Source organism: Rosa chinensis, chromosome 3, assembly GCF_002994745.2.
Source record: "Rosa chinensis cultivar Old Blush chromosome 3, RchiOBHm-V2, whole genome shotgun sequence".
Classification (NCBI taxonomy): Eukaryota; Viridiplantae; Streptophyta; class Magnoliopsida; order Rosales; family Rosaceae; genus Rosa; species Rosa chinensis.
The window spans coordinates 31,626,742-31,638,520 of record NC_037090.1 but is presented as its reverse complement, the minus strand read 5'-3'; the positions used below and the strand labels follow the sequence as shown (position 1 = coordinate 31,638,520).

Below are 11,779 nucleotides of genomic sequence, written 5' to 3'. Positions count from 1 at the left end.
TACACGATGCATGTCTCGGTTGGGCCTTGCCATGTCTTGTGGATGTCCCAAAGTAGGTGTTACTTATGCTTGGTGATGTAGTAAATACTCCATATTGTTGGAGGTATGTACACCCTCATGTTCTTTCTGCTATTCACATGGAAGCGGAGGCTTGTAGGGCTAGAATTCTTTTGGCTATTCACCAATATTGGAATGCCTTTGACCTTGAAAGTGATTGCTCACTTATGGTGGCTGCATTGCAACCGAATGTGGAAGATCGATCTGAGGTAGTGCGCATTATCGATGACTGTAAGTCATATTTGACATCTTTACACTCTATTCAGATTAGACATATCTTCCGTGAAGCAAATGGTGTAGCAAATAGATTAGCTTACCTTGCTAGTTTGAACTATCTAGATGATATTTGGTTAGAGGAGTCTTCTGTGATTATCCGGGATATACTCTATGAGGATTCTTGTAAATCATGTCACAATATCCCCCTCTATGCATATTTCTAATATTAATATAATAAGTTAGGCGTGGGGATGAGCCTCCCAGCTTGGTTGGGTTCCAAACCCCTTCAAAAAAAAAATAGTCCACAATATTTTAAATATAATGTTAAATCATGTCATTTTAATATATTTGTTAAAATTTTCATTCCAATTCTACCATTTTTCATATCAATCCCTTTATTTTCCATGGCCTCTTCTCCCCAAGATGGCTCCCTCACTCCGATCCGCCACAAGCCGTCCCCCTCGTGCTTCCCACTCCGCCGCAGCTCACTTAGCCTCCGGCACCGCCTTTCTCTTCCGTGCTGTTCCCACGTCAAGATCGTTGCCTTTATCGACTCCTATCGTGACAATTGGTTCTCCCTCAGCCGTGGCAACCTTAAGGCCACACATTGGCAGGACGTCGCTGATAACGTCCCTTTTTGGTGGTCTAATTTGCCTCTGGAGGCATTGTGACTTCAGTAGACGTTAGATTGATGATGCAATTGGGAAATGATTGTGTCTTCATCAGGTCTTATGTTTTTGGGTCACCGAATTAGTATAAGCATGTGAGAGGTATTGTTGATGATATGAGAAACTATAATGACCCACATGTGCTTGTGGAAACAAGCTCCAGTTGGTGGGTTTAACGCTTAGATCCTGGAAGTTGATGTAGTTGATGAATGCATTGAAGCTTCTTCTCAGATGGTTCACACTGTGGCATGAACTGTGACGTTCCTAGTTAGTGACTTGGTCAGTAGACACCTGGGGTTTTGAAAAGTGACATGGATCAATAAACTGTGACCTGAACCAATGATACGTGACTCCAATGATTTGTGACATGAACTGTGACATAAACCAATGACATAAAAGAAGCTAAGAAAATTGTATGGCAGATTCAGTGGGTAGGATTCAGAGTTTACAGAAAGGTTGATAGAGAGTTGAAAAAGTAATTAAGCAAGACTTTCATTAAAAAACACAAAGCCCTTCAAGTACTTGGGGTCTCGCTTAGCCCTCTCCTGAAACTTCTTGAACCATCCATCTAATATATCCATGGGCACCACTAGCTTGGAGCCCTTGACACCACAAAACGACTGCATAAAATTGAACAGATTCTCCTTAACCTTCACTGCCAAACGCTCAATTTATTTCTCGATAGTGATATCCATAGAGGGTAGCGTGGCTAGGTCCTTGACACCAGACTTTGATCTTGGCAGAGAGGGGAGCAGTGTTAGTGGTGAGCTGGAGCTTACCACGGGGCTCTGGTCGAGCCATGGTGACGGTGCTGCAAAAGAAGAAGGTGGAGCCAAGAGATTGGATGTAAACGGTGATGAGAGAGAGAGAGAGACAATGACATGAATGTAATTTTGGTCATGTTAGTAGGAGATAAAGTGATTTAATGTGAATTAATTTGTGTAACATAATCTAACATAAAACATGTATAAATGACATTTTTTTAATATTATTTTCCCTATATAAATTCACATTGTAATTAAATGATTGTCTAAAATGATTAAATAAATATAGGTCTAATGAGTTGGAGATGCAAAATCTAAATGAATAGTAATGACATTAGGGGTATCTAATTTTGAAATGACATCTGACTTTTGACTAAAGGAGCCGGAGATACCCTAATATTGAAAGTTACACGCAATTCAATTTATATTGAATTCCATATAAATTGTACTTTGAAAATCAATGGAACCACATAAAATGATACAGTAATTCAGAGGCCTCTACTGGAACCAGGTGGCATTACCATGTGGTAATTTGAGTCAACAATATCACTCGAATTTAGTAAAAACTATTGTCGAGGTGAAAAGAAAAAAGACAAATTAAATTAAAAAAACCATCACCAATAAGTACATGTTGTATGAACCAATAACATTAACCTGAACGCGTATCAATGTATCATAGTCCGGAGCTAGAGAAATTTTTTTCGAAAAAACACCGCACGGAACTTTTGGAAATAAAATTGGAAAAGTTAATTAATCAGGTTTAATACCTATTTGGAATCCGGCCTGACTCCCCCAATAAAAGGCATTGGGTCTCGTGAAGACTTCCTTCTCACGCTTTTCTTACTCCGTTTTCTTTCACTCCTTTCGCTCAGTCTCTCTCTCTCTCTCTCTCACTGTGCCACTCAGAGGCGCGTGATTGTCAGTCTCCGGCAGATCATCGCGTACGTTTCCTTTTCCGGCCGTCGCTAACACGACGATCAGCTTCTCTCTCTCTCAGGTATCGAGCTTCTCTTCTCTTAACTTCTCTACCACGTCTGCATTTCTCTCCCTTAAGATAAGTCTACTTTAATTTTCTCTATCTATAGCCAGATATGTGTTTGTGAATCTATATGTGATTTTCAGTCTTATCTCCTTTCGTTGGCATATCGTTTGTTCGGAGTGAAATGTGGATTCTTCTTCTTCTGTGAATTCCTCTCTCTCTCTCTCTGGAACTTTATTCAATTTTCTCACTCCAGAATGTTAGATCTTTCATATTGTGTATAAAGGCTTTGGGAAATTTCTTAGGGTTTACTCTTTTTTGTTTGGTTTGCAAAATAAGAGTTTTTCTTTTATCTCGTATGGTTTTATGTTTGACAATCAAGGTCTCTGTACTATCTAGATGCCTGTGTATAAAAGATTTTGGTAATTTTTTAGGGTTTACTCTTTTTTTTTTTTTTTTTTTGGGTTTTATGGTTTGTCTTATTGGTTTTTCTATATTATCGGACGGATGAAACAATGCGGTGACAATACAAAATTTACTGGACATCTATCATGTTATTTCATTTTATATGACATAAGAGATAAAAGTTTCATGTTGGAGATTGAATAAAGGAGTTCTATGACTCATTTGATGTAATAGATGACTTGAATAATTCATTTTGTTCATGGGTCTTGTGGTTTGAATTTGGTTAAGCAGCTAAAACTTGAACTGTATTTTGGAAACTCAATGCAGATGTGGGGTAAAAACTCAACAACTGAAGGGTTTATCGGTTTAATAGGATTAGTTTTTTGGTTTATGAAAAGAAATCAAGGTAATGTGGAGTGTTGTGATTTGTCATTTCAAATGAACTCTCTTGGGCTTTTGTTTTGCCATATTGCCCATTATTTTGCTGCATTAGAAAAGTAGGAAAACAATTGATGCAAAACTATAGCCTATATTTCTTAGGACATTAAAATTTTCATTTGTTGCCATATTTCCTTGAACATTTCTTTTTCCAGTGTTTTTAGATTTTAGAAGTTGCAGTTTGAAGTGGTCATAGTAAATTGAGTAACATGACTTACTGTGATCATTTTAGGGTTGGACTGTTGAAATTATGCTGTCCTGTTAGCTTATTTTTATAGTTCAAAGAAATAGCACAAACAGCATTTTCTGTGTTATTCAAATATTATCATGATTTTAAGTGAAATAATGAACTCTCTCCAATGCATCTGTTGTACCGTGTTCACCATTATGTTTCTGCATTAGAAAATGGTTGCAGACACTCAGTTTTTGCTAATGGAGCTACAACTATATTTTGTATTTCTTGGATTTTAAGTTTTCATGTGATTTCATATTTGTTTTGAACAATTTTTCTTTTTCAGACTTGATTGGAACTTGTAATTCAAAGCTGGCTTAGTATATTGAGTGATGTGTGTTTATCTGCTTATGATTTTCTAGCTTCATTGATACTTTTTAGTCGATCTGTTGAAATGTATAGCGTCATATTAGTTTATGTTGATAGTTAAAGGAAAGAGCACAGACAGGTTTTTTTTTGTTTTTTTTTTTTACTTTTTACTATTATTACACACACACACACACACACATATATATTGTTTTTGTGTGTTTTACTTGTATTGCCCTGATCCTGTACATTTAGAGTTTAAATGTTGTTATCATGACTTCAATCTGAAATAGTGATTGTAAAAAATAATTGCTGTGTAGGATGAGTTCAAGTCGAGGTGGTGGCAATCCCAAAGGAAAGCATGTCTCTGAAGTCAATAGCCTTAAGGTTGAGCAGTTGAGTCAGGATATAGGAGAAATTGACCTGGGCTCAACGCAAGATGATGGAGACTGGGAGGAGGTAGTTGGCAGGAAATCGAAGAACAGGGCTGGAAGTACTACTGCAAAACCATGGGGTTCTCAAAGTTCTACTTCTAAATCTTGGGGACAGCAAGATGCTCAGAAGCCAAGTATGCGGAGCATTGGTGGATCAGCACAGGCTGCTGGGAATGCTTGGGCATCACAAGCTGCTGATTCTAGAAAATCGGCTGGGAGAGGAAATGTCTGGCAGCAGTCTACTGCTAGGAGTTTTGATAATAGGTCTGTGGCTCCGCAGCATGTAATTCCTCCCCCACTGGACCATGGATGGAACTGGCAGTCTAGGGCTGGTTCCACTCAACCTAAGGGTCCCGAAGATGACAAGAACAACTATGTGGCTACTGTGGATGACGATGGGGATGAATTATCTGATGCTGATGGTGATTCTGATGATGATCTATCTGATGAATTTGACTCGGATGCAAGTGTAAAGAGCCATGGAACTAGAAAGAAGAATCGGTTGCTCAAGAAATTTTTTGAGGTATTGGATGGCTTAACTATTGAGGAGATTAATGATCCTGTGAGGCAGTGGCACTGTCCTGCTTGCCAAAAGGGTCCTGGTGCCATTGACTGGTACCGAGGGCTCCAGCCCCTCATGACCCATGCCAAGACTAAAGGTTCAATAAGGGCGAGGCTCCACAGAGAGCTTGCTGAACTTTTGGATGAGGAGTTACGGAGGAGGGGAACTACAGTTGTACCTGCTGGTGAAGCATTTGGAAAATGGAAAGGTCTAACAGTTGAGGAAAAGGATCATGAAATTGTGTGGCCACCAATGGTTATTATTATGAATACCAGGCTTGAACAGGATGATAACGACAAGGTAGATTGAGTTTTTCTTGCTTTAAAGTTAGATCATACTAAAGTTTGTTTTATATTATCTGATTGTCACAAATACGGGTTCACATTGCTGTAATGATTGCTAAATATTCATTTATTTGTTTTGTTTTGGTTTTCATTGTCCCTTTCTTTGAATTTCAGTGGATAGGCATGGGGAATCAAGAGCTGCTTGACTACTTCAGCTCGTATGCTGCTGTAAGGGCTAGACACTCTTATGGACCACAGGGGCACCGTGGCATGAGTCTCCTAATATTTGAGGCATCTGCAAGAGGTTATTTTGAGGCGGAGCGTCTGCACAGGCATTTTATAGAGCAAAGGACAGACAGGGATGCTTGGGATCGTAGTAGTCGTGTCTTATTTCATCCAGGAGGGCAGCGTCAACTGTATGGGTACATGGCAATGAAAGATGACTTGGATATATTTAACCAACATTCCCAAGGTCTCTCTCTCTCTCTCTCTCTCACTGTATGTTGTTCGTCCCGTATTCTGGGCTCTAGTCACAGATTTTATCTCAGATCTCTTTAGTTCACATTGTAACTTTGATGCTTTAGAATTACTTCTGCAATTAAGATCCAAATTTTTGATTTATGTGGATGTTGGAAATCTTGATTTTTTATTTTTTTCCCATGGAAGCAACTTTGCCTTTAGAAGGTAAGTGGATGACATCTTTTGTTACTATTTAGGTAAAGCCAAGCTGAAGTTTGAGATGAGGTCATATCAGGAGAAGGTTGTGAATGATCTTAGGCAAATGAGCGAGGACAATCAACAGCTTATCTGGTTGAAGAACAGGGTTGTTAAAGAACAGAGGCATGCAAAAGCTCTTGAAGAGTCTCTTGGTATTGTTAGTGAGAAGCTCCGCAAAACAACAGAGGAAAATCGTATTGTAAGACACAGGACCAAAACCCAACATGAAGAAACTAAGGAAGAGGTAATGCTCTATATGGTGACATTTGATTACACCTCAAGAATAGGATTCAAACTTGTGATGTGGTTTGAGCTACAGTTGACAAAAGACTATCTAGGTTGTTTATGACTATTTTGTGATGTTGTGGTGGGCTTTGAAGTTGTTTTAACCATTCTTTTGTATTGTTTGAAATGGTTTTACATTATGTATTTACTTTTGTGAGCAGATGTATGAGCAAGAACAATTTTTCAAAGACCAAATCAAAATCATTCATGAATCAAGGGATGCTAAGGAAGAAGGTTTTGAGAGGCTGCAGCAGGAGCAGCGTGAGAAGGTGAAGCAGTCACATGGCCAGCCATCACTTGACAGGTAAATTAGTTTTGTCAAAGAATATGGTGGACAGCCTTCACATACCCAGGATTGCTATGCTGGTAATAAATTGAAAAGTCACCACATGCTTCTGATTTTGTTTGATTCATACTCCTTATGGTTGTAGGTTGGTGGAAATTGCAAACTTCATCCAGTGCCAAGATAAGGAGATGGAGGGTTTTGTGGCAGAGAGGGACATGCTGATAAAAGTTCATGGAGAGAACAAGGCTGCAATGAAGCGGAGGCACTGGGAGGAGGAGGTTGGTCTGGAGGAAGATTTCAATGCCAAATTAACCCAGCTCATGGATAAGTACTCCACGGTTCAGCCTGAAGCAGCTGCGAACTTTGAGGGGTGAGATATAACTAGAGACTGCATGTTAGGGTGGAGAGAACCAGCAACTAGTCAGAATGAAACTTTAGGGCAGTTTTTGAAAACTTGTCTGTTCTGGTTGATGATAGCTTCACATAGTTTTACAGAAAGCAATAGGCTAATTAGCAACCATCTAAATAGTACCATGGATATTGTGGTTGCTTAGCGGTGATGGGTATGTTATTGAACCATGGAATGGTGTTTTCCTTATCCTCATTGAAATGTTTCTTCTCTCTCTGTTCCCTCCCACCCACCCTTGGTAGGAAAATCCATCTTTAGGTTTTTGATGTACACAATAGAAGACTATGCAACGGACTTGGATGCCCCTCATCAAATGCTCTTGAGGGTGCCGAGTGCTAATGCAAGAGTCTTCACCATTCTGGTGATTGTCGCCTATACATGAACCGCACCTGTTAAATGTACCCAAGAATTTCTGGGTAAGATTGATATAACATGATTTGCTTGCACCAACATCTATGCCAGCGTTTATCGTTGGTTTACCATTTGTTTTTAACCCACAGAATAAAATCTACCAGAGAGAGAGAAAAAGTGACCAACCGAAATAGGGCAGGGTATCTATTTTCGGATTGGTTCCGTGTATATAGTTGTGGCGTCCAATAAATAGATTTTTCACACTCCACAACGACGTCGTCTGTGAGAATCTTATATAGAGCAAACGTATCACGTAGCTGGTATTAATCAGCAAACATGTAAGAATATGTTCTAAGTATTTTATTTTAATAAATAAGAATAGTTTCAAAACACAATCGTAATTATAATTGAGCTGCCTCACCGTAGTATGTTTGCCCGGTGTAAAGAATATCCGGTCGTTTGTTGCGTGCACAACAGAAAAACGGAGAAAACAGTTTAATCCCGCCAACAATTGTGACTTGTAGAGGTTTGTTTTTCTCCCTTGGCTTTCGTTTCCTGTCACTGTCATTATCCTCTCTTTTCCGACTACCAATATTCCAATTTTAATAATAATAATAATAATATCAAAATATCTCCAACGAGGAACATTCATCTTACCTATTCGTAAAGTCATAAATAGAGCCCTGAAGCATTGGCTTTGCTTCATTACCTTCATAGAAGATAGACCAATCCCCCACCAAAACGTGAAGACGATGATGGCGGCGAAGCTCTCTTTTCTGCCTCTGCTCTTACTTTTTGGGGCCGTTTCGCAGGTTCGAATCTCTAATCCAATCCTCCGATCCCGTTTTATAGCTGACCTGAATTCATTTCAATTTTGCCAACCTCATTATTTTCCATTTTCTTATTTTACTTTTGCCTTTGAAATCAATCGCATCATATCTTATCAGACGCAACTGTTTGAGTCTCTGTAACACCTTAAACCATGCAGTAAAACTAATTGAAACTCTTCTTTCAGCAAAAACTATTGATATGATATATCCAAAAAAAAAAAAAAAACTATTGATATGAGAGATGGATCAAGATCAGATAACTGATTGGATTTATTGAATAAATTAACAAAATAATTGAGGCATATTACTTTGGCAAAACTCTTCTTACTAATTTAATACCACTTGATGAGTTGTGAAATCATGTGTAATTTATTGAAGTTGGAATCAGTAGTCATAGAGGAAATTAATTTTATTTTTCTTCGTGTTTATTATGGAATATTACTGCCTACCGTACCACTTTATTTGTGATACCATCAAGAAAATAAGTTTCTAAGTGTTTGGGGAATTGGGGCTTTATGTGAGTTGGTTGGATTCATGACTTCATTGACTTGTTTTCTCTATGTTACTTATCATCAAAAGTTACTATTCTAACAACCTAATGCGTTCTACCGTCGACAGTTTGTTGCAGCAAAACCGCTCTCCCAGAGTAAGCTCCAGTCTCCTGTTCTTCAGGTATATATGATTCCAACTTGCTTGCTTGCTCAGAAATGGGCGGCTTCTCGTTCATTGCAATATTAATTGTGAAGAAACTCCGCTATTGTTGTTTTGACTCTCACCATCGCCCTGCAGGAGTCCATCATTAAGGAGATAAATGAAAACCCCGAGGCAGGATGGCAAGCTGCCATGAGTCCTCGCCTCTCCAATTACACTGTAAGCCTTTAACCAGTGGCATCTTCTCTACGATAATTTCAAATATTTTCCTCTTTTTGTCTCAACAGTCTCACAAATGTATATATTGGTTTCTACATTTGACTCCTGGCTCTCAAGATTTGCTTTTCATTGCACAGGTTGGTGAGTTTATGCATCTTCTGGGAGTCAAACCAATACCCAAAAAGGAATTGTTGGGTGTACCCATAGTAAGTCATCCGAAATCCTTGAAGTTGCCAAATAGTTTTGATGCAAGGGAGGCTTGGTCTCAGTGCACCACCATTGGACGAATTCTAGGTTGGTATCTTCTTTTCATTTATATGTTGATAATCAAGGTTTCTTTCAATTAAAAACATAAGGTTCTGATTCTTTGCCATTGCCATTTGTATGTCAAATGCTGGATCAATTTCTTTAATGAAGATCAGGTAATAATTTTCATATACATGCCTGTTATCTTTTGTCACACAAATGTATTCCAAAACTTAAAAGGCAAGTTTTTGAATATGTAGGGTCACTGTGGCTCTTGTTGGGCTTTTGCTGCTGTTGAAGCACTATCAGATCGTTTCTGCATCCAATTTGGCAAGGTAACTGAAAAATTCATTGATAGCAACTTCACTGCTTCTCTCGTTCATTATTCATTATATATATTATATTAATTTTGTTTAATTTTAACCTCTGTTTCATTTCAGAACACATCTCTGTCTGTTAATGATCTCTTAGCGTGCTGTGGTTTTATGTGTGGAAATGGTTGTGATGGTGGAATTCCAATTTATGCATGGCGTTACTTTGTCCACCACGGTGTTGTCACTGAAGAGGTAGCAACTTGTTATGAAATTACTAGTCTGATGTTGATTTTCTTTGATTAGTCTAAAATATCTGATCTTATTAGGACGGCTTTGTCTTGCATATCTAAATGGAGAAGAACCAAATAAAAATAAAAATAAATAAAAAGGAAAAAGAAGAAGAAGAAGACATTGATACATTCACCTTGTTTTAGCATCTACATGTTATCTATCAATATCAAAAGTCGTGTTAGATATATTTCAGATTATAATCAGCTCTGATCCTAACCCTCACAGCAAAAACAAAGTCTACCTGATATTATATATAAATATATAATGCAGACCTTAGAAGCAAGCCTTTTGCAACTAAGGACCATTTCCAATCCTTCCCTGAAAGCAGTCCAGTCCTTCTTCATTGTTGAATGAGTGTTTCTGCTCACTCTTAGAATTGCAAGTCTTTTTTGTGACAGGAACCTTTTCTTAGTTCATACAAGTAGTAAGCTAGGTTATTCTAACTACCAGAAGTGTAGGTCCCTGTATTTACCTAGACATAATGGGTCCTGTGTTTCTCTCCATTTTTTATTAGCACTGGAATTGTTCATATAAATTCGAGGTTCTCTATTACTTTTTAATTCCAGTGTAAGGTCCTTATAATTTTTCAATCTGGCAGTGTGATCCATACTTTGATCAAACTGGCTGTTCCCACCCTGGTTGTGAGCCTGCATATCCTACACCAAAGTGCATTAGAAAGTGTGTAGATGGGAACCAGATGTGGAACCAGGCAAAGCGTTACAGTGTCAGCGCATATAGGATCCATTCTGATCCACACAGTATTATGGCGGAAGTCTATAAGAACGGACCAGTTGAAGTTGCCTTCACCGTTTATGAGGCAAGTTCTTTCATATTTCTGATCTCCAATCTATGCTCTGTTTTGCATATGCATATCTTGTCTGTCAACTGTCATGTGCTGTTTTTCTTGCAAGACTGGGCTGGCTTGATCTGATTCTTAGAATATTGCAATCATTTTACAGGATTTTGCATACTATAAATCTGGAGTTTACAAGCATATTAAAGGTGATGCTCTGGGAGGTCATGCTGTTAAGCTAATTGGGTGGGGCACATCTGACGCTGGAGAGGACTATTGGGTATGTTGACATGCTATTATTTTCTGCAAGCATAAAGTTTTCTGGGTTTACGTTTTGACCTTGTACTCTTGTGTTTCAGCTTATCGCGAATCAGTGGAATAGAAGCTGGGGAGATGTATGTTTCCATTTAATTGTTTCACTTTGAAATAGCTATTTGTTGTTTATTCAAATAGCCAGGATAGCATATAAATGTGTCGTCTACTGTGAATGTTGTGCAGGATGGTTACTTCATGATCAAAAGAGGAACAAACGAGTGTGGAATCGAAGAGGATGTGGTTGCTGGCTTGCCTTCATCGAAAAATTTTATAAGCGAGGTTGCAAGCATGGATGATTTCGGGGATGTTGCTTCAGTTTGACCGATGTAGATTGTACTATTGTTTTCTACTAATGATCTCCATGAAGCAACTAGATGCTGGCTGTGTCCAATTGTGAACATAGTTTGATGCATGTCTTGATAGTGGACACACTGTTTCACAAACAGTATGATAATAATCAGCTGATTTCGCATCCGAAAGGGCTTGTAATATAAGAACATTGAATTCAAGGAATGTAAGTTTGGCATCATGATTTTCAGTTTTCAATGGGTAACAAGATTTGTCTCGAGATAGTGACTGTCAACTTATTAAAGATTATGTTTGTAAACCAGGAAAGAAAAAGTGTTCACTTTTAGAAGTCAGATGGCTATTGTTCCGGTTATAAATGATGCATCCATCACACCACAAAGCCCTCGTTTCAAACTATCAACCTGATATGAAGCCAAGT

The 11,779-nt window shown here is 38.4% G+C and overlaps 2 protein-coding genes across 2 annotated transcripts; both read left to right on the top strand.

The window, feature by feature from the left end:
* Positions 1-2,525: 2,525 nt before the first annotated feature.
* LOC112193525 (protein SUPPRESSOR OF GENE SILENCING 3) lies at positions 2,526-7,269 on the top strand. The gene is made up of 6 exons (XM_024333707.2): positions 2,526-2,702; positions 4,386-5,361; positions 5,520-5,817; positions 6,062-6,306; positions 6,509-6,651; positions 6,779-7,269. Exons 2-6 carry the CDS (start codon positions 4,387-4,389, stop codon positions 7,005-7,007), a joined length of 1,890 nt encoding a protein of 629 aa, XP_024189475.1. The 5' UTR covers positions 2,526-2,702; position 4,386; the 3' UTR covers positions 7,008-7,269.
* A 780-nt stretch (positions 7,270-8,049) lies between these two features.
* LOC112193527 (cathepsin B-like protease 2) lies at positions 8,050-11,620 on the top strand. Its single transcript, XM_024333710.1, has 11 exons — positions 8,050-8,205; positions 8,842-8,895; positions 9,013-9,093; positions 9,231-9,387; positions 9,511-9,515; positions 9,600-9,674; positions 9,780-9,905; positions 10,543-10,761; positions 10,904-11,017; positions 11,097-11,132; positions 11,236-11,620. Exons 1-11 carry the CDS (start codon positions 8,146-8,148, stop codon positions 11,371-11,373), a joined length of 1,065 nt encoding a protein of 354 aa, XP_024189478.1. The 5' UTR covers positions 8,050-8,145; the 3' UTR covers positions 11,374-11,620.
* Positions 11,621-11,779: the final 159 nt, after the last annotated feature.